We start from the raw sequence: 25,902 nt of genomic DNA on the forward strand, positions 1-25,902 counted from the left end.
GACAGGCGGGAGGTGACGTCACTGCAGCACATATCGGAGGACTTATCAGAGCTCAGATCTCGTCACATTCCTTCTGTCCATTCTTCTGTCATCGGCTCCTCATCCTTTTATGCCATATCGTTCAGGCTCTGTTGGCTCGTGTGGGGGATTTTGATCAACTATTTTTAGGTTCTTCTAAAAACTATACCTGTGTATTTTTTTTCCCCCTTTTTTATTTTTGACAAGAAAAATGAGCAGTTTTCTTGCAAAATCTTTATATTTTTGAGACATTCACAAACTATCCAATTCCTGCTTATTGTGCTGACCGAGCAGGGGATGAGATGTTTCATGAGACCATTAAAGAGGGGTTTTCGGCCCCCTGGATTTTTTTTTTTTTCTACAAACAGCTGACAATGGTGTAAAATAATAAAAGGAGTAATACTTTACCAGTGCTTCCTTGTCCCCTTCTGGTCACAGTTCCACCGGCTTCTGCCCAGTAAATCTAGACCAGTGGGGCGCCAGGGAAATGTCCTCACAGGAGATTGATAAAGAACTGCAGCTCCTTAGGTTTTTTTTGTACCATTGCATACTGTTAAAACCTTGGAAAACTTTTTTAAAGGGATGCAATCATAAAATAATGACCTGTTGCTTTGTTGTTTTTTTTTTGGTTTTTTTTTAAATTGGCTATGTTTTTATATAGAAAAAGAAAATAATAATCTTGCAGTTCTCACACTGGCCACTGGGGATTTTTTTTAGACTCGTACATCCTGCCCTTTTCAGGAAGTTTTTAGCAGGCTCGTTATCAGGGGCAGGATGGCAATACTGAGCTGATAACGCAGGATTCACCAATCACAATAGTCAATGTCACAGGTCCCCCTTCCTTTCACAATGACCTTTGCAGCACACTCATTAGATGCTTCAATACAAAAGATAGGTCCGAGCATTGTGGCTAGGTTCATGTGTTGTTTCCTGAAACAGGAAGTCTAAAGAAGCCCAAGGGGCAAATGATGAAAATACGGCTCTTTGGATGCGGTTGGGAAAAAAAAAAAAAACAATGGGGCTAATTCTCGCAGTTTAATCTTGGAAAAAACATGCTGGATTTCCATCTGTAATGGAAACATATAGTCGCCTTAAAGGGAAGCTATCATCAGGAAATGACCTAATGTTCAAATGAGATTATTTAAAAAAAACTATCAAAATATATATATATATATATATATATATATATATATATATATATATATATATATTTTTTATACACGTTTTCGGGCTCTTTTTTTTTTTTTTTTCCCACCCACATCCAAAGAGCCGTATAGAAACCGTCCAGTGCATGTGAGTAGGGGTGTGCCCTGAGTTAGGCTCGCTATCTATGGGGTGGGAACACTTTGATTGCTCTCATCATGTTGTAAGTGCAGAAATAATGATCCCTCTGAGCCTGAATGAACGAGGCGACATCTTGGCATTGTGAGGAGTCGTTCTCCGGCCCCCATCACACACATACTTATCATGCCTTCCATTTGCTGTCCCGCGAGCGTGAATCTGATATTTGCTGTGATTTACATGACTTACAAGGATTTCTGTGGAACCTTTGTAGCTGTGAGAAATGTGATTTGTCTTATCTCTGTGCATCAGCCGGAGCGGTGACAACCTATTATTCCCTATGATAACACCTGCAATCTTTCCTGGTTCATGGGTGAAAGTTGAGCTGTCTGTAACCACGATCTGAACATTTCATGTAACATCATGGAAAGGTTTTCTAGAAATGTTGGTATAGTAACGTTTTATTCCGGAAAGGACAGAAGTTAAGAATACTATCCACATTTAAAGTGTAGAGTAAGGTGAAGTGCACGCGGACATTTCAGGTAGTGACATCACCGCATGTGTTCAGCTAAGTGCACGGACACAATGAGCACTAAAGGACGACCAGATTTCTCTATCGCTTCATTGGGGGACACAGGAACCATTGGTGTGTGCTGCTGCCACTAGGAGGTTGACACTATGCCGTGAAAAAAATGTTAACTCTGCGGAATACACCCCTCCGACCAGCTGTAGGACAATCAGTTTTGCTTAGTGTCAGCAGGAGGAGGACAGGGGTTTCTTGCCAAACCCATGCCAACTTAAATGTGCATTGTTCCTTTTCAGGTAACCATTGGAGGGATACAGAGTAGATCTGTTACTACTGTAGTCCCGCACAGGGGCTGAGTACAGCGTGTACTGCCACCCCGTATCTTCATAGTTCCCATAGGCAGGACCTTAACGCCTAACACGGAACCGTGTTTAGGTGATCGGACCCGGTCCTGACCTCCGTCCTCCATCACTCGCCCACCAGAGCCTGATGATTGAGGGAGACGCCCTGCAGAACAGATTTAGGGCAGCAATCATTTTTCTTCCAGGTAAAAACTGCTCCCTTTCATAGGGTGTGAAGGAGGCAAGGGACTGCAGCATTTTACATTGTGCATTCTGAATTTTGCATTTTAAATCTTTTGCTCCTTTTTATTTTTAAGCCACAGGTGGGAGGAAGAAGAAAATAGGTTTACCTCTTTTTCTTTGGAGCAGGTCAGGCACCGAAGCCCCATGGTAGGGGCACCAGAGATCCTGGCTCCGTGCAGAGCCCAGCGCTTCCTTCCAGCAAACCACAGAGTGCCGCTTTCCGGTGCTGTCCCCCTCTCCCTTTTTCCGGGCGGCGGCGCTGTTTTTACTGGGCTTTGGCGGCGCTAGGCTACAGCGTCACACTGGGTCCAGCGCACGCCCAGCAGCAAGTACCCGGCGTCTCTCGAGCAAAAGCAACTTCCGGGGTAGGCTCCGCCCCCTAGCGTCTTCTTTTGGGACTCCAGGAGTCCTGGAGCCTGTTCCGCCCACCGGCTTCCGGGGTCTATATGAAAGCTTCTGGACAGCAGCATATGCTGTCCACGTCATAGAATCGTAGAGTTGGAAAGGACATCCTGGGCCATCTGGTCCAACCCCCTGCTCAAAGCAGGATTCGATAAATCATCCCAGTCAGATGTCTGTCCAGCCTCTGTTTGAAGACTTCCATTGAAGGAGAACTCACCACTTCTCGTGGCAGCTTGTCCACTCATTGATCACTCTAACTGTCAAAAAGTTTTTTCTAATATCTAATCTGTGTCTCCTCCCATTCAGTTTCATCCCATTGCTTCTAGTCTTTCCTTGTGCAAATGAGAATAAAGTTGATCCTTCTACAATGTGACAGCCCTTTAGATATTTGTAGACAGCTATTAAGGTTTACCTCTTTTTCTTTGGAGCAGGTCAGGCACCGAAGCCCCATGGTAGGGGCACCTCTCTCTCCGGGTTGGCGGTGCTTTCTCTGAAGCGGGACTCAGCTGATCTTCCTAACGGTGGTATCGGGAACACCGGTACCGTGAGTTGCTGCGCTACAGTACAGCGGTTACTTTCTCCACACCGCTCTATAACCCCTGACGGCCGGCATCGGTTAGGGGTCCGTCAGTATGCCCAAGGGAGGGTGTGGAACGGGGCAGTAGTGGGAAAACGGGACAAGGAACCTGGGCCTCTGAACTGCCCCTGACTTTCCTTAACTTGGGGGTACACTTGATAGTAGTGAGGCCCAAGTCACCGACCTGTCCCTATCTCCTGTTTAGCCCTGAGCTAAACCCCCAACCCCCTCCCCAGGAGGTGAGACAGGGAAAAAAGTGAACTGCACCAAAAACTAAGGAAAGATAAAACAGACACCTCGGGGTTAAATAAACTGAAAAACAAAACTTAGCTTTCTCTGCTGCCAATGCTCCGAGCAGCAGAGTAAGGCACCAGATCAGCATTCAGCTGAAGCACCACTGCTCCTGATAAGCTGAACCACCAGTGCACCAGGTAGCTTCAATCTTCACTACGTTTGGTAACAAAAGGACATGTATCACCAACACCAGCTGATGCCTCAGGCGACCTTTTATAGGAAGGAGGGAGTGGTCACCACCTGCTGACTAACTAAACTTGTAGTAACATCAGCAGCCACCGGGGGCAAAAACCCACCAGCAGACTAACTAAACTTGTAGTAACACCAGCGGCCACGGGGGGGCAAAAACTAATATTAACCCCCAATGGCCTGAAAGGAAAAAAGTTTATATAAGAGAATCCAGAATCTGACACAGATCCAAAAATGGCTCGTGACAGGGTGGTCTCGTTCCTCCTCTTCATCGGCTAGCATGGTTAAATATTTTGTATGTACCCTATGTAATGGCAGGCTTCCTTCTAGTCAGTCCTCCCCTCTGTGCCTGGACTGTAGTAAACCCACTGTATCACCTACGCAGGAAAGCAGGAGTAGCCCTACCTGCCAGAACCCCTGCATTATCCCAGGAGCCTGATGAAGCTGCCTAGCCTGCCGCCCAGCGAGCATCCTTTGCCTCATGGGACAGTGAAACTCCTTGCCCAGGTTGGGCCTCTTCCTTGTCTAAATCCGTTGCCGAGCTTACCCAAGGTATCACAGACCATGGTAATGGTATTCGACAAATTGCCACTTAAGACTCCAGTGGCTTCCGGCACGCCGAAGGAGTCCTGTTTTGGGTCTTCTAGAGGCCGTAAAAAGTTCAGACAGGACCACCAGCCCAGGTCTCCTTCTCGCTCCATCTCACCGCCAGAGTTTGTCTGGCAGTCTGCCTCGTCCCGATCCTCCTCCCCGGAATCAGGCGAGGTGTTATCAGAGACGCACTCAGATGAGGTACGGACCAGAGCGGTCCCAGGACATCAAGGATATGGTCCAGGGCCTCATTGCCACAGTTTAACATTAAGGACTCCTCATCAAAACTCGATGATCAGGCATTTTCGTTTTAAGTGGCACAAGTCCCTCTCCAAAATCTTCACTTCCCACTGAGATTTTGAGGAAGTATTGGCCAGGGAGAAGGAGAAACCGACCAGGTGGTTTCAGAGAGGAAGCTGGTTTGGGATCCTATATCCCTTCCCTCCGGAACTCAACGCCAACTGGACTGCCTCCCCTGCGTTGGATCCGCCAGTGTCAAGACTATCTACCAATACAGTCCTTCCACTTGCCAGTGGGGCACCACTTAGGGATCCTAATGACAGGATGGTGGAATCCTTGACAAAATCTGCCTTCGAAGCAGCGGCCGTGATATTGTGTCCGGCCTTTTCCTCAGGTTTGGTGGCTAAATCTGTTAGGCTGGTTTCACATTAGAGTTTTTTAGTGCATGCGCTCCTATGTTTAACATGGCAGGCGCATGGTCTAGCGTTTGCACGCGTTCGTATGCGTTTTCGTGCGCATGAGGTTATTTTGTATTGTGCGCCTAGGCGCACCAGACGCAACCTGTTGCATTTTTGGGTGCGTCCAACTGTGTCAAAAAACGCATGCTCACGGAATGCGAAAAAATAACACATTACAGTGTATGGGAGCGCAGGCATGTGCATAGACATGCGCACACCTGCGTTTAAAATCGCATGCGTTTTAAGAGTTAACATGGCTAGAAACTGGTTAAACCGCATGCGCCTAAAAAACGCAATCGCATGCAAAACACATGATGCAGTTTTTTTTGCATGCGCAACGTGGAAAAAAAAAACGCTAATGTGAAAGTACCTTTACAGAGTGGGCCAAACAGCTTAGACAGGGCATTTTGGCCGGGGCTCCACCGACTGAACTAGCAGATCTCGCGGACCAGATCTCACAGGCAGGGAGGTATATGGTATCAGCAGCCTTTGACGCCGCGTCTTGCGCAGCTCTGGCGTCCAGTAACATAGTAGCTGTCCGGCGGACGGTCTGGCTCAAGGCCTGGCAAGCTGACTTATCCACAAAAAAATCCCTGACTGGTCTTCCCTTTCAGGGTTCCCACCTCTTTGGTCTAATGTTGGACCAGATCATTAAAGACGCGACCGGGGGGCACAAGCTCTCTTCTTCCTCAGTCTAAGACTTGCCGATACCCCTCGAAACGAAAGGCTCAACCCTTTCGTTCCCTTCGTCATATTCCCGACGACAGACGCTTATGCCCAGGGCTCGCAGAGAACGCAGGTGCCTAAGGATAAAAAGAAAGTATCTTTTTGAGCCGCCCCTTCATGGCGTTCCCACAGCAGTTCTATCAGGACGGGGCCAGGTAGATCCTTTTCAGCCTGACTCTTGCAGGGATCCCAGCTTTTTTCCCAAGCTAGGAGGTAGTCTTCTCTTCAGACTTCAACTCGCTTCTGCGAGACTGTTTTTTCGTATCTCAACCGCAAAGAGACGCTTCCCTGGCTTCGGGTTTTTTCGACTCCCTCCTCAGCTCGGGAGTAATCAGCCCCGTTCCCGAACAAGAGCGTTTCACAGGTTTTTACTCAAAACTGTTTGTGATACCAAAAATGGATGGTTCAGTTCGGCCGATACTAGACCTCAAGATGCTAAACAAATGGGTTTGTCTGCGTCACTTCAGGATGGAGTCAATTCGTTCAGTGATTTATTCTATGGAGGATCTGGAATTCCTGTGCTCCATAGACATTTGGGACGCCTACCTGCACGTTCCTATTTTTCCGGGACATCAGAAATTCCTGCTCTTCGCTATCCAGCAGGATCATTCCAAGTTTGTGGCCCTACCATTTGGGCTGGCCACAGCCCCCAGAGTTTTTACGAAGATTATGGCAGCACTGGTAGCCATTTTAAGGGTCAAGGGCATAGTGTTAGTCCCGTATCTCGATGGTATTCTCGTCAAAGCACCGTCCTTCACCCATGCCCAGGAAAACATATCCGTGGTCCTCGACACTCTGTCCCGGTTTGGTTGGCTCATCAACAGGGAAAAATCCTGCCTTATGCCAACGCAACCCTAGAGTTCATAGGCATGCTATTCGACACCAGTCGGTAAAGGATTTTTCTCCCCAAAGGGAAAAAGACAACTCTCCAGCAGGGAATTCTCTTGGTGCTAGAATCCCGACTTCTGTCATTTCGCCCAGCTATGAGTGTCCTGGGGTGGATGGTAGAAACCTCAGAAGCAATCCCCTTTGCCCTGTTCTGTTCCAGGATACTTCAGAGAGACATTCTCCTTCAGTGGGACAGGTTCATCCTTTCTCTGGATCGCCCTTTTTGCCCTTCTATTCAGGCCAAGCAGTCCCTCAGGTGGTGGCTAACCTCCCATCTTGCTCATCTGGGTCGGGCTTTTCTTCCCATCCACTGGCAGGTGATAACTACGCATGCCAACCTCCTAGGCTGAAACATGTAAATCAAAAGCCGCTGAGACACCATCCTCATTTTTCACAGTCTTTTACTAGGCATTGCTCCTACTAGCCAGTTTCCTACTCCACACTGATGAGGGGCAATACCCCAAAACAGCTGTCTGTGGATGGATATCATGTTTTGGCATAGGTGGTTTCCTTCATTGGAGACTGCCCTTCCCGTGGTTGTTCCTTCCCGGTGAAAGACCTGGCTAGTCATTGCTTGCGTTTAGAAACATGTGATGGTGTCTCCGCGGCTTTTGATTTACATGTTTTTGCATATTTCCCATAAGGGATGGGGGCATTGCTCTAGCATCACTGCATTGAGAAACATGTGATGGTGTCTCCGCAGTGTTGGATGTTGATCTCCATGAGGTCATTCATCCTCATTTTTCACAGCCTCCTAGGCTGGGCGGCGGTATTCCGTCACTTGACGGTCCAGGGACATTGGTCGACTCGAGAATCTTCGCTGTCGATCAGCGTTCTTGAGCTGAGGGCAATGCTCCTATCCCTACTTCATTGGGAAGGACTCCTCAAGGAACAGCCAGTCCAGATTCAAACGGAAAATGTCACAGCAGTGGCATACATCAACCACCAGGGGGGGACTCAGAGCTCCCGGGCACTGGCCGAGGTATCCAAAATCTTCAGCTGGGCAGAAGCATTGATTCCGGCTATATCGGCAATTCACATCCCCGGCATAGAAAACAAGGCCGCCGAATTTCTCCAACTCATCCTCTGGAGCGCTCTTTGAATAAGCTAGACCTGAGCAGAGCGATAAGGGTCTATCTGGCTAGGACTGCCCTTTCAGGAAGACAAACTCACTCTTTGTAATTCCTAATGGTGTGAGAAGAGGCCTGCTGGGCTCTAAGGCAACAATCACCCGCTGGATCAGAATGGCAATTCTGGAGGCCTACCGGGTTTTGAACAAGGTGCCTCCTACTGGGGTTAAGGCTCACTCTACCAAGGCGGTGGGCGCCTCCTGGGCAGTGCACTATAGGGCATCAGCCATATAAATGTGCAAGGCGGCTACCTGGTTGTCTGTTCTTACCTTTTCAAGGTTCTATAAGGTCCATACCTATGCTTCAGCGGAAGCCAGCCTAGGCAGAAGAATTTAGCAGGCGGCAGTGGTGAGCTCTCCAGCCTGAATGAAGCTTTTGTTTTCTCCCTCCCAGGGACTGCTTTAGGACATCCCATGGTTCCTGTGTCCCCCAATGAAGCGATAGAGAAAACAGGATTTTTGGTTGCTTACTGTCTAATCTGTTTCTCTGAGTCATCATTGGGGAACACAGCACCCTCCCATGTTTAGATTACTTGTTATGAGTATTTGATTGGCTTATATGATTTCTCCTACTGCTTTCTCACTAACTAATTGTCCTACAGCCGGTCGGAAGGGTGTATACTGCGGAGGCGGAGTTAACATTTTTTTTTACGGCATAGTATCAACCACCTAGTGGCTGTAGCACACACTCATGGTTCTTGTGTCTCCCAGTGAAGACTCCGAGAAACAGATTTTACAGTAAGCAACCAAAAATCCTGTTTTCTCCCAATAAATGAGCGCCGATCGATGTCGACACAACCGCTTTAAGTTCCACTGTTAAATGGTAGATATGAGAATAGGCATTTGTGGCAGATGTGATCGGTAGGCACTAGTGATCAGCGAACGTGCTCAGATAAGGTGTTATCCGCCATGCTCGTGTGCTAACCGAGTGTCTTCGGGGTGCTCGAATATTATATTCGAGTCCCTGCGGCTGCATGTCTCACGGTTGGTCAACAGCTGCAACACATACTGGGATTACCTAACAAACAGACAATCCCTGCATGTGTTGCAGCTGTTGAACAGCCGCGAGACATGCAGCCGCGGGGACTCGAACATATTATTCGAGCACGCTGAAGGCACTCGGTTAGAACACGAACATGGCGGACAGCACCTTATCCCAACATGTTCACTGATCACTAGTAAGCACCAAGTGACTAAAAACTATAATGCGTTATTGTTACAATCTACGTTTCATCTCTAATGTATTATTTTTTCTTCATTCAAAGCCTTAAAGATCTGTTAAGAGCAAAACTTATCGAGTGCGGATGGAGAGACCAGCTGAAGGCGCACTGCAAAGGTAGTTTCCTTTATCTGAATGAGCTGTAGGACTAAAGGTGGGCATAGATATTGGATGAATGTCAACCCTACCCACCCAAACTTTAGTTGAAGAAGGGTCAGGCATGTTGGATTAGGATATGCATGATCCTTTTGTTCTCACAAGTGATTAGTTCTGAAGACTCAGCCCTCACCAACATCATATGTATTAAGCCTCATTCATTCATGTCCCATTTTTTTCCATATGTGTTCTGTCCATGGCTTTTACCGATAAAATACGTACCCACCTGAGTCTATGGTGTCAGTCACATGTCCATGTATTTTGTGAACAGTAACCGCAAAACAATCAGACACGTCAGATGAAGATTCACCATACAAGTCTATGGAAAAATCAGACATTGGGTGTGCTGTCCGTGATAAGTAATGTAGAGTTTAGTGGAAGCTTGGCAATTGCATGTATTTACTCCATTGCATGTATTTACTCCATTCACTGCTAGCAAGCAGCCTGAATGGTACAACCTCTGCTGCCTCTATTTTCTTCTGCAATTATATCCAAATGGTAATCAACTGAGCCACCCTGCATGTATTTACTCCATTCACTGCTAGCAAGCAGCCTGAATGGTAATCAACTGAGCCACCCTGCATGTATTTACTCCATTCACTGCTAGCAAGCAGCCTGAATGGTACCACTTCCCACCTCTGCTGCTTCTATTTTCTGCTGCAATATATCCAAATGGTACAACTCCATACTTGTGCTGCTTTACCATTTTGCTGCATATTTTAATGTGCTTGCTAAAGCTTTGTTATAATTCATTTGTTGCACTGTATGTAATACTTAGGGTACCGTTACACATAACGATGTCCCAGCTATCCCACCCACGATCCGACGTGGATGAGATCGCTGGGACATTGTTAGCTGATCGCTGGTGAGCTGTCACATAGACAGCCCCTCCAGCGATCAGGACCAGCGAGCACGCTGGTTACCAACGTAAACATCGGGTTTCTAAGGGCTGCAGGGCCCTTAGAAACCCGATGTTTACCCTAGATACCAGCGTGCACTGCAGTCAGGACGGAACAGACAGACCGGCGTAGCTCTGCTATCTGCTACTCCGGTCTGACAGACTGGAGTAGCAGATAGCAGAGCTACTCCGGTCTGTGCGCCGCTCTGCCTCCACCTCCCGCCCTGCCTGCAGTGCACGCTGGTATCTAGGGTAAACATTGGGTTTCTAAGGGCCCCGCAGCCCTTAGAAACCCGATGTTTACATTGGCAACCAGCGTGCAGCGTCGCTCATCGCTGGCTCCTGCTGCCACACACAGCGATGCGCGCTGGCCAGCGGGAGACCAGCGATGAAAAAATGGCCTAGGACGATCCGACACGATCAGTGATACCTGGCAGGGTAACGGGCCCTTTACTGCTTTAGATCCTTGACTGGGGCCTCTCTAAATCTTATCAGGTGGAAGGTGCTATAGCATATAGACACAGCCTGGTCTAGTGCCTTTGATCATCTAACCATCCCCTGGTGTGCTGGCCCCAGCTACCAAATTATACCCAACCAGCTCCCACAATCCCTCTCTCCTGACCCTGTAGTGTGGCCTATGTAAATAGTAGTTCCTAAGGGGAAGCATGCAGTGTGGGGTGCAGCACGCAAGCATCCCATAAGCAAAGCATCACAGAATCAAATCATCGCAGAAGCTAAGCATCAGGAAAACGGCAGTTATACATGGCAGTTAATCAGGGCAGGAGTCAGGTAACCCACACTTTGCTCTCCCCTTTAACCATGTGCTTTATTTTTATCCTCCTGTGTTCCCCTGCCATCCACATTCACCACCCTATCCCCCCTCCATCACGACTCATACACATCAGCCCCTCTATACTTCCCTCTCCCATGTACAGCTCCCATGCACTCCTCACATTCCTGAGAATCCTCAGCCCATCTTGCCCAAACACATTGCAGAAAAAAACTACTTACAATTCCAACAACTATTTGCTCTTTATCTTCCTACTCCTACTGATTTCAGGGGACATCTCCCCCAACCCTGGTCCACCATCCCCCAACCTCAACCCCTACCTTACCTCATATCGAAACCATAATAATCTTATTAATATTACTTGCACTCCCTCATCTCCATCTTTTAATTTTGCCCTCTGGAGTCCACGGTCTGCTTGTAACAAGTTCCTTTCCTACACAACTACTTTCTGAACAACTCTCTTGATCTGTTGGCCCTCACTGAAACCTGGATTTAGGATTCTGACACTGTCTCTCCTGCTGCCATTTTCTACGGTGGCTTACAATTCTCTCACTCCCCGAGACCCACAAACAGACGTGGTGGTGGAGTCGGCATACTCCTGTCCCCACCGCAGTTCCATCACTCTTATTCCCTTCTTTTGAGGTCCACACCATCAGGCTCTTCCGTCCCCTCTACCTCAGAGTAGCGGTCATATACCGCCCCCCAGGCTCACCCACCCACTTCCTTGACCACTTTTCTGCCTGGCTGCCGCACTTCATGTCCTCAGAACTTCCAACCCTTATCCTGGGAGACTTCAACATCCCCATTAACAGCCCTACTTCCACATCTGCATCCCAGCTTCTATCACTAACCACCTCTTTAGGCCTCTCGCAGCTTTCAACCTCTGAGACACACAAGGACGGTAACACCCTTGATCTGGTCTTCGGCCGGCTCTTTTCAATCTCCCACCTAAATAACTCACCGCTTCCACTCTCTGACCACAACATTCTCGCCTTCACACTCACAAATCCTCGCCCACCCCAGCTCACTCCTACCTACACACAGTCAGAAATCTACAAGCCATTAACCCTCAGACACTTTCAGACTCCCTACACTCATCACTGTCCCCAATCTCCTCTTTTTCCTGTCCTAATCTGGCTGTTCATCACTACAATGACACTCTTAGAAGCACCCTTGACCAAGTAGCTCCCCTCACCCTCAGAACCTCCAAGCACAGAGTAAAACAGCCCTGGCTCACATCGCAAACTCAACTTCTCCAGCGATGCTCTAGGAGTGCTGAATGCCTATGGAGAAAAACCCGCACACCAGAAGACTTCATCCATTTCAAATTTATGTTAAGAACCTATAACGTTGCCCTTCACCTCACCAAACAGACCTACTTCACCACCCTGATCTCCTCACTAGCCAACAACCCCAAGAAACTTTTTGACACTTTTCACTCCCTCCTCAGGCCAAAAGCACAAGCCCCTATCACAGACATTTGTGCTGATGACCTGGCCTCCCACTTTACAGAAAAAATAGATAATATCCGTCAGGAAATCTGCTCCCAACCACCAAGTGCTGTGACTCCCATCCCTTCCTGCATCTCCCCTTGCTCACTTTCCACATTTGATCCCCTCACAGAAGAAGAAGTCTCCAGACTTCTCTCTTCTTCTCGTCCGACTACATGCACTACCGACCCCATTCCCTCACATCTCCTCCAGTCTCTCTCTTCAGTCGTCACAACCCACCTAACTGCAATCTTTAATCTCTCCCTCTCCTCGGGCATTTTCCCATTCTCCTTCAAACATGCCATCATTACTCCATTACTAAAGATACCCGCTCTCGACCCATCCTGCGCAAACAACTACAGACCAGTCTCCAATCTCCCCTTCATCTCTAAACTTTTGGAGCGCCTAGTTTACTCCCGCCTTACCCGTTACCTCTCCACTCACTCCCTTCTAGACCCTTCACAGTCCGGCTTCCGCCCCCTACATTCGACTGAAACTGCACTCATCAAAGTGACCAATGACCTTCTGACAGCAAAACATAACGGTGACCACTCTCTGCTCATTCTTCTTGACCTATCTGCAGCTTTTGATACTGTTGACCACCATCTCCTACTCTCTAGGCTCCAGTCACTAGGCATTAAGCACACTGCTCTCTCCTGGTTCTCTTCCTATCTCTCTGACCGCTCCTTCAGTGTTTTGTTCTCTGGTTCCACGTCATCTCCTCTTCCTCTTGCTGTCGGGGTACCTCAGGGCTCAGTCCTTGGCCCCTTTCTTTTCTCTCTCTACACGGCCTTAATTGGACATATCATCAGCAGATTTGGCTTTCGGTACCATCTTTATGCTGATGACACACAACTATATACGTCTTCCCCCAACCTTACCCTCGCTGTACTACAGAACGCCAGTGACTGTCTGTCCGCAGTCTCCAACATCATGTCCACTCTCTATCTGAAACTCAACCTCTCCAAAACTGAACTTCTTTTGCTCCCGCCGTCTACTAACCTCCCTAAATCTGACATTTCCCTCTCCGTGGGGGGTACCACAATAACACCCCGGCAGCAGGCGCGCTATCTGGGTGTTATGTTTGACGCCAATCTCTCCTTCACATCCCATATACAATCTCTTGCCCGCTCTTGCCGCTTACACCTAAAGAACATCTCTACAATCCGCCCTTTTCTCACCATGGAAATAACAAAAACCCTCACTGTAGCATTGATCCACTCCCGCCTGGATTACTGCAACGCTCTGTTAATTGGCCTCCCCGTCACTCGACTATCCCCTCTCCAGTCCATACTGTTAGGAGTCAGGTTTCTGCGGTCGCTATGCAGGAATCCAGACCCTCACATTCTGCTGTCTCCTGCTCTTTATCCACTGCAGAGGAGATTGCCTTGCAGCAAATCTCTCCTGAGGCGAAGTCCTTCTATCCTCTTGCTGAGCATGCTCATGGGACGATCTCCCATTGGAGATTGGGAGTCGTGTTCAGGTCCTGCTCCAAATCTCATTTGTCCATCTCAGAGATCTGGAGGTGTGCGGAAGGTCCCGGCTGCTATAAAAGGCGCGCATGGCTGTTCCGCCATGCGCTAGTATAGACATGCTTGCTGCTGAGTGAATGTTTGATGGATGCATGATCTGGTGAACGACTCATTTGAAACCCCTTCCCTTTGATAATACGCTTGTGTGAGGGATTGAGTTACTACCAGTGCCAGCGCGCTATTGCTCCATACTCGGCTGCTAGTGTCTGACATTGCGCCTGCGCAATAGCAGTGTCGTTGAGCGGCAGTATTCACGCCGCGCTGCAGTAGCAACCCACTTGAGCGTTCGCGGCTGCGACGCTATATACTCGGACACACACAGTAGGTCTAGAAGGACTTAGTGCCGCCATCTTGAGCTATTCCTGTGACCGCTTCCCGTGTGTGTTATTGCTCTGAGCTCCTGTGCCCCTAACAGGCTCAGTACTTTGTTTTTGCCATCTCTGTGACTAAACCGATTGCTTTGCGCACCAGGGTGAAGGCTAACCCCGTGCGCACCTCCGCCATATTGCTCTGCCACCGTCTAGCAGCGGTTATACCACCTACCGCACGGTGGACCCCGAGCGGCAAACGCACTTTATTTATATTTTTATTTTGTGCTTTCCGTTGTTCCTAACACATACTTAATGCAGCAGCCAGAGTCGTCCATCTGGCTAATCGGTACTCGGACGTGTCCGCTCTTCGTCAGTCATTACACTGGCTGCCCATTACAGGATCCAATTCATAGTACTTGTTCTCACCCACAAAGCTCTCCACAGTGCGGCACCCCCCTACATCTCCTCCCTCATTTCTGTCTATCAGCCTAGCCGATCGCTGCGCTCTGCAAACGACTTTCGACTAACCTCTGCACTTATCCGTACCTCCCGCCCCCGACTCCAAGACTTCTCCCGTGCTGCTCCTATCCCCTGGAATGCTGTACCCCAAGAAATTAGGACTAACCACAATTTGCATAGTTTTAGGCGCTCCCTCAAAACACATTTGTTCAGAGCGGCCTATCACGTTCACTAATCAAAGTCATTCTATGTGTAAGTGTGCTTGTGTAGCCCATTCACTATATCCATCCATCCCTCACTCCCTCAAGATGGCTGGACCTTCATTGTAAATCCACCATTGTAAATACACACCTGTACTCTGTATCTCCCCCACCTCATTGTAGATTGTAAGCTCTCACGAGCAGGGTCGTCTTATTTCGTCTTATTTTGCTTTAATTATTGTATTGTTAACGTTGTTACTTATGACTTGTGTTTTGAAACTGATAAACTGTAAAGCGCTGCGGAATATGTTGGCACTATATAAATAAAGATTATTATTATTAATTTATTTTTCATATCTGAAAATCGCTGATGGTAAAAACTGACACATGGTGCAAACACCGATCATACTGATGAAAAACACTACTGACACTGACCTTTTTTTGTGTATGTGAGAAATCACAGAGGTCTGAATGACGTTTAACAGTGATACATGTGGTGATAAATACCGTATATCAGTGTTCCCCCAACTCCAGTCCTCAAGAGCCACCAACAGTTCATGTTTTCAGGATTTCCTTAGTATGGCCCTGGTGATAATTGCAGTACCTACACAGGCAATAATTCCATCACCTGGGCAATGCTAATGAAATCCTGAAAACATGAACCATTGGTGGCTCTTGAGGACTGGAGTTGGGGAACACTGCCGTATATACTCGAGTATAAGCCGAGATTTTCAGCCCATTTTTTTGGGTCTGAAAGTCCCCCTCTCGGCTTATACGCGAGTCTTATATGCCAGGGGGTCGGCGGGGGTGTCAGATCATAATTACCCCCCCCCCAGCGCGTCTCTGCAGCCCCCCTGCTTCTCCCACGGTCTCCGGCACATTGCTTCAGCGGTCACGTGGTACCACTCATTAAAGTCATGAATATGTGCATATTCATGACTTTAATGAGAGGTACCAGGTGACCACTGAAGGAAGGAATAGCTGCTGGAGACTGTGGGAGAAGCGGGGCTGCAGAGACCGCGCCAGGAAGGGGGTAAGTATATGCGATATTCACCTGTCCCCGTTCCACCGCTGCGTGCGGCTCTGCCCTCTGCGTCCTCTGTCTGTGACATTCAGGTCATAGGGCGCGATGATGCCTGAACAGTCACTGACAGAGGGACCCAGAAGACAGAGCGGCGCGCAGTGGTGGAATGGGGACAGGTGAATATCGCATATACTTACCCCCTTCCTGGCGCGGTCTCTGCAGCCCCGCTTGTCCCAAAAACAGATTTACCCCAATCTGAAACTAATGCGAGAAAATCCCTTTTTTTTGGTCTGTTTTGTTATATAAGGGGTCCCTGTGCTCCAGCGAGTGCTGCGTCCCTCACTTATTTTCTCAGGCACATTCATGTACGTAGGACTGCGCTTCAATATCAGGTGATGCCACTAACACCCAAAAGCTGAGCGCTGCCCCAGTAATTGGCTGATGGTGGAGGCCCAGGGTTGAGATCGCCACGTTTTTGAATAGAAGGTTAAAATTACCCTTTTTAAAAAAAAAAAAAAAAGTGGTGCAAACCGAAATGACACATCAGAATTCTGTAAGTGTGAGGAGCTGGGTCACATCACAATAGTATCTACGTGAACAGCTAGCAACCATAATGTAGTAATATTTATCTCTTATGTAGCAGTGGAGTCCGCTGGAGCCTCTGGTACTATAGTAACTCATACAGCACCTGTACTTGTATGTCAGCCCCATTGTATTACACCCCCTGAGGGCTGGAGTCCGTACTATTGCTACATATGGGATTTTTCTCGCCTGTATGATTCAGCACTGGTTACTACCTGACCATATTGTGTTGCTTCCTGTTACTGGCTTAGCTGGACTTTATTAGTAAGCTGAGCCCTATTCATGCCTCCATACCGGCTTCTTAATGGATGTGTTTTCCTGTCTCTTTAGCAGTTTGTTTTATATTTTGTGTATATACCTGAACTCTGATGAATTTTGTAACTTTTTTTTTTCTTACCTGGTAGAAAAGTTTCCCTCACTTTGCCTTTAGGGCTTCGCACTTTCTGCCGTGTACTGATGATGGGCAAAGGCCCTGAAACCGCTTTAGTTTCTGCCTTGGCACTTATCCCTGGTCATATTGCAAGGCTTCTTAACAGTGTCAGATGTTGACTTAAAGTGTAGCTACTTCTAAGTTCATTTTGCGAGAGAGCCACTCTTCATACTTTTGGTTTGTCCTGAAAGTTTGTAGGCACTCTGTGACTGCAGACTTCGGAATCCCCACACCGTGCGCCCTGTGCGCTCTCAGGGTTCTCCAATGTCGGAGGCGAGAGCAGGCAGTCAGGCGACGGGCAAGTGTGTGACTTGTAAACTTCCGGCCACATTCAGACTAGACAAACTGAGCGAGGCCATGCAGGAATAAGGTCTGATCATACCACGGCTCCTGGGCAGGGGAGGAAGTAACTGAACATACAGACCGGACAGCATGGGATCACAAATGATTCTTTTTAAAATAATGTTTTACCTCTGAAGAATCAGGTGCGATCCCCAGCTGTAATGGCAGTGTACTTTTTTGTTTCCTCCCCAGCCCAGGAGCTGTAGTATGATCAGACCATGTTCCTGTATCGTCAGACACAGCCATTACACAGGACACGGCAGGGGCACAGGAACATTTTAATTAAATACATCCAATAATGGATCTTATTATTAGTCCAAGATCTATTGAGTAAAATTAATCTTGTTCATGGGGAAAACCCCTTCTTTCATGTATATTCCAATATATACACCCTGTATAATCAGTTATACAAATAGAAATTACCGTCAATGTAATGTCTCACAATAGGATGCACGGAGTGTCTAAAGTGTGAGGGGGCAGCAGTCCCATGTCACTGATCTGTTACTGCTGCCCTTAGACAGGGCTCCATCCTGAGCAAAGTGCAATGTGACATCCCACGTCCGCATCAGAGGCATCATGGAGAGCGCAGTCTGCATTAAGAGAATCAATATGGTAGACAGCCCAGCCAAAACGGGTACTCAAGGCATACTCCAAAACCATTACATTATTCTTTAATACCTGCCTATGTAATACTATATAGGCAAAATTAGAAATTGCTGCTTTAACAGCAAATAATTTACCGTTTTACCGTCTCCTTCCCCAATTTTTATAGACTGATCTGTAGATCACTGAATATATTTAGGTCTCTGTTTGTGTTTGCACTTTTGACTTTATGGTATTTTTTACAGCAAGAATAGCCTCGTCTGCAGCTCTGGCTTCAAAAATAACAGAAATGCCAAGTAATATGTCATGGATGTCGTTTCATTACCTGATCCTTCACATATCCACTAGTCAAGAAAATTTCTGCCTGTGAGATTTGCGCTGTTTAGTCCCTTTATGGTTGTTCTTTCCTATTGCGCTCAGCCGGATCCTCTAACAAGTGTGTTCATGTTCTAGATGTCATTAATGAGAAAGGACTTGAGCACGTCACTGTGGATGATCTGGTTGCAGAAATTACTCCCAAGGGCAGAGGTGAGTGATAACAATTGACTGTTCTGTGGCCGACCAGAAACGTACAATTTTTTTTTTTGCAGTAGAGAAAAGGTAAATGGGTATTCCCGTCTCCAAGATCCTATCCCAATATGCAGTGGGTGTAATAATATTAATACCAAATGTAGTATAGTTCTACTGATTCTCTATGTCTTTACCCCATGTGCAGGGCATTGTTGTAGCTTACATATCCATGGTTACGACCACTAACAGCTAACTGTCATTATATGAATATCAAAAGACTGACCGTCCCTTCCAAACAGAAAACGAGCGTGAACAGGTGCACACGAAGAGTAGACCTCTCCATATAGAACCAACAAATAAAGTTGCACACTGTAGCACTATAGCATGTAAACATGAAACTGGAATTGCATTACTGCTTTAGATAATAGGGAAAAATGAAGATACTTAGCATATAAATTGGCCAATTCATGTGTGGCCAACAGCCATGACAAGGCGATCCACTTTTTGGAAATCTTATTATTATTTATTATTATAGCTCCATTTATTCCATGACGCTTTACATGTGAGGAGGAGTATGCATAATAAAAACAAGTATAGTAATCTTAACAATACAAGTCACGACTGGTACAGGAGAAGAGAGCCCTGCCCGCGAGGGCTCACAATCTAGTATGATTCCTCTCCTAGCAGTAATGCACTTTATAGCATGCAAACATGAATTCTAGTGCTACTAAGTAATACTTTATTTGTTACTAGCTGAAGAGCCCGGCGTTACCCAGGCATAGTAACTAACTGTGGTTAGTTATACCAAATTATAATGATTATCCTCCATCCCATAGTCCCGTGCCCATATACATATCCTCCATCCCATAGTCCCGTGCCCATATACCCATCATACATATCCTCCATCCCATAGTCCAGTGCCCATATACCCATCACACTTCCTCCATCCCATAGTCCCGTGCCCATATACCCATCATACATATCCTCCATCCCATAGTCCAGTGCCCATATACCCATCACACATCCTCCATCCCATAGTCCCATGCCCATATACCCATCATACATATCCTCCATCCCATAGTCCAGTGCCCATATACCCATCACACATCCTCCATCCCATAGGCCCGTGCCCATATACCCATCATACATATCCTCCATCCCATAGTCCCGTGCCCATGTACCCATCACACATCCTCCATCCCATAGTCCAGTGCCCATATACCCATCATACATATCCTCCATCCCATAGTCCAGTGCCCATATACCCATCACACATCCTCCATCCCATAGTCCCGTGCCCATATACCCATCATACATATCCTCCATCCCATAGTCCAGTGCCCATATACCCATCACACATCCTCCATCCCATAGTCCCATGCCCATATACCCATCATACATATCCTCCATCCCATAGGCCCGTGCCCATATACCCATCATACATATCCTCCATCCCATAGTCCAGTGCCCATATACCCATCATACATATCCTCCATCCCATAGTCCAGTGCCCATATACCCATCACACATCCTCCATCCCATAGTCCCGTGCCCATATACCCATCACACATCCTCCATCCCATAGTCCCATGCCCATATACCCATCACACATCCTCCATCCCATAGTCCCATGCCCATATACCCATCATACATATCCTCCATCCCATAGTCCAGTGCCCATATACCCATCATACATATCCTCCATCCCATAGTCCAGTGCCCATATACCCATCACACATCCTCCATCCCATAGGCCCGTGCCCATATACCCATCATACATATCCTCCATCCCATAGTCCCGTGCCCATATACCCATCATACATATCCTCCATCCCATAGGCCCGAGCAGGGAGTTCCTGGAGGTGTGCTGTAATGTAACCTGGCAGTGTGGTTCTGTGTGCGGCCGCTGATGATGCGATTTTCTACACCAGTAACAATAGAGCGCGGCAGTAATAGAGGAGGGGGATTCATTTCTGTCATGTACTCTCTTCTCCTTTCTGGGGGGCAGACAATGGCTGGGAGCTTATGATCCCGGGGATGCTAGATTTCTCCCACCTGGTCAGTGTCTGCTGAGGTGTTGTGGAGCGGGAAAACTTGCTCATAGCAACCAATCACAGCTCAGCTTTCATCTTTTAAACAGGCTTGGTGAAATGAAAGATGTTTAGTGATTGGTTGCTATGGGCAACACAGGCAAGTGTAACCTGTTGTGGTCAAGAAGATGTGCCTATGAAATGTATATTTATTAGATATATGGGGCATTGTGTGTGGAGTGAGCGTGGCTATGTGGAGTGGGCGTGGCTTTACACACACACACACACACACACACACACACACACACACACACTAGTTTATATGTGTGTGTGTGTGTATGTATATATATATATATATATATATATATATATATATATATATATATATATGTGTATGAATAGAGATGACTACTCTTACCATGCACCTGTACACACAAGTTTTCTGTTCGTAAGCAACAGTCAGTCTTTTATTTATACACTAGATGAGGGACCGATGCTATCGCATCAGGAGGGCAGTGTGTATGTGGGGTGTGTGTCCCACCGCTGTTACAGAGGGTGCCTGCACCCCATCTCCAGCACAGGCCGCAAGCCGTTGTCTTTCCTGCCGGCTGTAACTGCACGGAGGTGGGTGGGCAGACAGCGGCGGGATCCGGCGGGGGGTCATCACTTGGGTATTCCATTATGGCGGTCGGCGTACTTCTGGTGCGGCGCAGTGGATTGTGGAATTCGAGCGGCTGGACGTGGATGACGGACAATTTTAGGTAAGTATATTTACACATGGGCTCTCTGATCGAGCTCTCCACTCATCAGCTAGTGGTGGTTTTAATCACAGCCGGATCCTACCTACCCATATACATGTAGACTATCAGCCCAGGAGAGGATTCGCATTAGATAGGTTCCCAGCAAAGAGGATCGCCTTATTGTTGCTGCTGGGCACACATGAATTGGCCAATGTAGGCGCTAAGTATCTTCAGTTTTTCTTATTTTTAGTGCAGTAATGCAATTCCAATTTGATACATTTCATGTTTCCATGCTAAAGATCTACAGAGTGATACTTTGTCATTATATTAGTGGTTGTAACCATGGATACCTAAGCTACTGCAATGTCCTGTAATGTAAAGAACAGTGAATTAGAAGAACTATACTACATTTCTAATTGGAGTTATTTGCTAATATTATTATTACATCTACTACATATTGGGATCGGATCTTGAAGATGGGAAATAACTCTTTAACTACTGGACCAAGAAAAATTGAAGGAAGAAGTGCTCATCTCACATGTTCGTCTCATTGTGTTACTGTTTACAGTAATTTTCCAGATGTATCATTAATCATTTTTGGTATTTGTATAGATGCCTATAGCGAAGCACGAGACAAATCTTTCTTTAACCAATTTCCCCATCACAATGCGGTAAAGTGTTATTTTCTGTTCCAATATGTACATGTACATCGTGTTGGTGGAGCAGGTTTAGGATCTGTGCCGTCTGCAGCGGTAACTGACTGCTATGTACAGCCGTGTTCACACTGCAACGTGCAGCATTGCAGCCAAGTGTGATCCCAGGCGCGCGCGCGTGCGTGTGTGTGTATGTATGTGTATATATATATATATATATATATATATATATATATATATATATACACACTCACTGGCCACTTTATTAGGTACACCATGCTAGTAAGGGGTTGGACCCCCTTTTGCCTTCAGAACTGCCTCAATTCTTCGTGGCAGAGATTCAACAAGGTGCTGGAAGCATTCCTCAGAGATTTTGGACCATATTGACATGATGGCATCACACAGTTGGCGCAGATTTGTCGGCTGCACATCCCTGATGCGAATCTCCCGTTCCACCACATCCCAAAGATGCTCTATTGGATTGAGATCTGGTGACTGAGGAGGCCATTTGAGTACAGTAAACTCATTGTCATGTTCAAGAAACCAATCTGAGATGATTCGAGCTTTATGACATGGCGCATTATCCTGCTGAAAGTAGCCATCAGATGTTGGGTACATTGTGGTCATAAAGGGATGGACATGGTCAGCAACAATACTCAGGTAGGCTGTGGCGTTGCAACGATGCTCAATTGGTACCAAGGGGCAAAAAGAGTGCCCAGAAAAAATTCCCCACACCATGACACCACCACCACCAGCCTGAACCGTTGATACAAGGCAGGATGGATCCATGCTTTCATGTTGTTTACGCCAAATTCTGACCCTACCATCCGAATGTCGCAGCAGAAATCGAGACTCATCAGACCAGGCAACGTTTTTCCAATCTTCTGCTGTCCAATTTCGATGAGCTTGTGCAAATTGTAGCCTCAGTTTCCTGTTCTTAGCTGAGAGGAGTGGTACCCAGTGTGGTCTTCTGCTGCTGTAGCCCATCTGCCTCAAAGTTCGACGCACTGTGCGTTCAGAGATGCTCTTCTGCCTACCTTGGTTGTAACGGGTGGCAATTTGAGTCACTGTTGCCTTTCTATCAGCTCGAACCAGTCTGCCCATTCTCCTCTGACCTCTGGCATCAACATGGCATTTCCGGCCACAGAACTGCCGCTCACTGGATTTTTTTTCTTTTTCGGACCATTCTCTGTAAACCCTAGAGATGGTTGTGCGTGAAAATCCCAGTAGATCAGCAGTTTCTGAAATTCTCAGACCAGCCCTTCTGGCACCAACAATCTTGCCACGTTCAAAGGCACTCAAATCACCTTTCTTCCCCATACTGATGCTCGGTTTGAACTGCAGGAGATTGTCTTGACCATGTCTACATGCCTAAATGCACTGAGTTGCCGCCATGTGATTGGCTGATTAGAAATTAAGTCTTAACACACAGTTGGACAGGTGTACCTAATAAAGTGGCCAGTGAGTGTGTGTGTGTGTAAATATATATATATATATATATATATATATATATATATATATATATATATATATATATTATAGAGAGAGAGAGAGATAGATGTCTATGTATATAGACATAATATATATATTTGAGTTAATGAGATATATCATACGTTCCTTGGTCTTAATGATGCTCTCTGTGCTTCAAACAGAACCCTGAGACTATCACAGAGCAGGTGCTTTTATGCGGAGACTTGATTACGCACAGGTGGATTATATTTATCATCATTAGTCATTTAGGACAATATTGGATCATTCAGAGATCCACAATGAACTTCTGGAGTGAGTCTGCTGCACTTAAAGTAAAGGGGCCGAATAATATTGCTCACCCCACTTTTCAGGTTTTGAATTTCCACAAAAATTTAAAATAACCAATTTCGTTCAGCTTCACAATTGTGTCCAACTTGTTGTTGATTCTTCACCAAAAATTTACATTTGGTATCTTTGTTTGAAGCACGATATGTGGGAAAAGTTCCAGGGAGTTAAATACTTTCGCAAGGCACTGTTTGTGCCTCTAAATATCGGCACTGGGAAATACATCTCATCACACAAAAATCAAGCTTTGTTGGAGTGCGACAAGAAAATGATAAAAATGCTTTGTCCTAAAGGCAGCAAATAGACTGTCACTTGAAGGGCTAAAAGGGGAGACTTACTGTCGACATTTCTGACGTGCAATGTAATATATGGAGGAATAAACCAGCCCATTGGTTACCTTAAGCTCCTGTAGGCGCCATTCCCGTTCCTATACAGACGGTTGTGAATATTTGAGTCGGCACAAGTCCTTATCAGGGGCAGATTAGATCTGCAGCCGCTCATCTTCCTCCTCTGGTAGAGAAACTAAAGAATTGTTAAGGCTTTGTGCATAAACTCTCAAAACTCCTCAAACTTTTGAGCTTGTGCTCTTAAAACTCAGCAAAAAAGTCTCTGAGTGCACTTAGCCTAAATGTGACAGTCCGAAACACACGTGTCTGTGATGGGTAAGGCAGCTCCACTTTAGGCTGACTGACTCAACAGTCGGGTCAGCCCCTTCTCTGCGAGACAGTTTAGCTATTGAAACAAGCAGTCAGCCAGCCCCATTCACACACAGCGTTGATGACATGCCCACACAGTAAACTTTCTGCTGTGCCCATCACAAGTTGGAAGTGGAGCTGATCGCTGAAATTCTTTTTTTTTTTTTTTTTTTTTTCAATGAATGAATATTTTCCATGTTTGCAGACAAGCATCAGTCTAATCATTGTTCCCTTTTTTTCTCCAGCCTTGGTGCCTGACAGTGTGAAGAAAGAGCTGTTACAGAGGATAAGGGCTTTCCTGGCCCAGCATGCCAGTCTTTAACTTCATTTGCCTATTTTCTTTTCTAATGTGATACGTGGAGGTTTTTTTGCACAATTTGTTCTTCAGTTTCGAGCTTTTTTTTTATTACATAATTTGTATCATGTCTTGACCAAATAAAACGTTGCCAAACAAATACGCTGCTTTCAAATTGTAAACTCTGCTCAAAACATAAGGGCATGATTTTGAGGTCACTGATGTCGGTGAGTGAAATGATCAGTCTTTCATTTTTGATAGAAGATTTGATCTTCCTAGAAGAGACCGTCCACTCGCGAGTAGAAAATGTAAAGGCGGTTTGAGGGACTTAATACTTTAAAATAATCAATGTCATGGAGGAAACAAAGGGGAGTCACGCATATCTCACAGCTGCCACTAGTTTTTCAGGGAACCCATCTCCACTGCCTTCAATCGTCGGGACAATTATGCAGTTGACTGGCAAATGATGGCCTCGGCTGCTTCAACTACTAGGCCATTTATTGGGGAACTCGCAGTGAGCGCATAGAATATATATACCCCGGTATGGTCACTGCCAACTCCACAAAAGGGAACTGCTATCTGCCACCCTAATTGTTTATGCAAGCCGATTGGACACCCCTTACAGGTAGCGTATGGCTTCAGGGGTGCGGTTTACAGAGCAAGAGGAACGGCGCTATTACATTTTATATATTTAATCCGGAAAGGTAGGCAGTGTTTATAAAACAAAGAAAAAATATGCGAATATGATACAAAATGGTAACAAAGCAATGTGATGTATACAATTAGTAAAAGAAATAACAAAAGAACAAGTACTAATCCTGATGATGCAGGAATGGCTCTTATCTGTTATGGCGAAAAGTGTCCTGATTGGGGAAAATGGAACACTCACAGGGAACTATGTCTTCCAGAATGAACAAGAACAGAGACCCAAACTCTGGGTTTTATTAGCTCAAGGTTATGCCCACATACCTCCCATTGATGAGCTCATATGGGGATAGTTGTGGGATGTGCTTTAGTAGATTGAGATCCCAAGCTTACAGGACATCTTTGCCCGTGGAGGTCCCAGGCAGCAGATATTGTCAGGTTTCCTATTGCGATTTTTACCTTTCTAAACGTGATGAAACGTGGCAGGGATAGCATCATCCATCAGATATTAAGTTGGAGGGGTTAGAAAGGCCTCCCGTTCATGTGAATGCATTATATTCGTCCCTTTACTACGACAACG

The 25,902-nt window shown here is 46.4% G+C and overlaps 1 protein-coding gene across 4 annotated transcripts in view; it reads left to right on the forward strand.

Moving 5' to 3' along the window:
- Positions 1-24,837, forward strand: part of ENY2 (ENY2 transcription and export complex 2 subunit) — a 32,623-nt gene extending 7,786 nt beyond the window's left edge. For 3 of the 4 annotated variants that reach the window (XM_073590194.1, XM_073590193.1, XM_073590195.1), the window contains exons 3-5: positions 9,169-9,239; positions 18,393-18,467; positions 24,628-24,837. In XM_073590194.1, the coding sequence (XP_073446295.1) occupies positions 9,169-9,239; positions 18,393-18,467; positions 24,628-24,704 (223 nt within the window). In that variant the 3' untranslated portion in view covers positions 24,705-24,837. Of the gene's footprint in view, positions 1-9,168; positions 9,240-18,184; positions 18,306-18,392; positions 18,468-24,627 lie in introns of all 4 variants that reach the window. The other variant, XR_012234917.1, reaches the window with a different exon arrangement.
- Positions 24,838-25,902: the final 1,065 nt, after the last annotated feature.

Source organism: Dendrobates tinctorius, unplaced genomic scaffold (assembly GCF_039654945.1).
Source record: "Dendrobates tinctorius isolate UK_male_01 unplaced genomic scaffold, ASM3965494v1 ptg000116l, whole genome shotgun sequence".
In the NCBI taxonomy this organism is placed as follows: domain Eukaryota; kingdom Metazoa; phylum Chordata; class Amphibia; order Anura; family Dendrobatidae; genus Dendrobates; species Dendrobates tinctorius.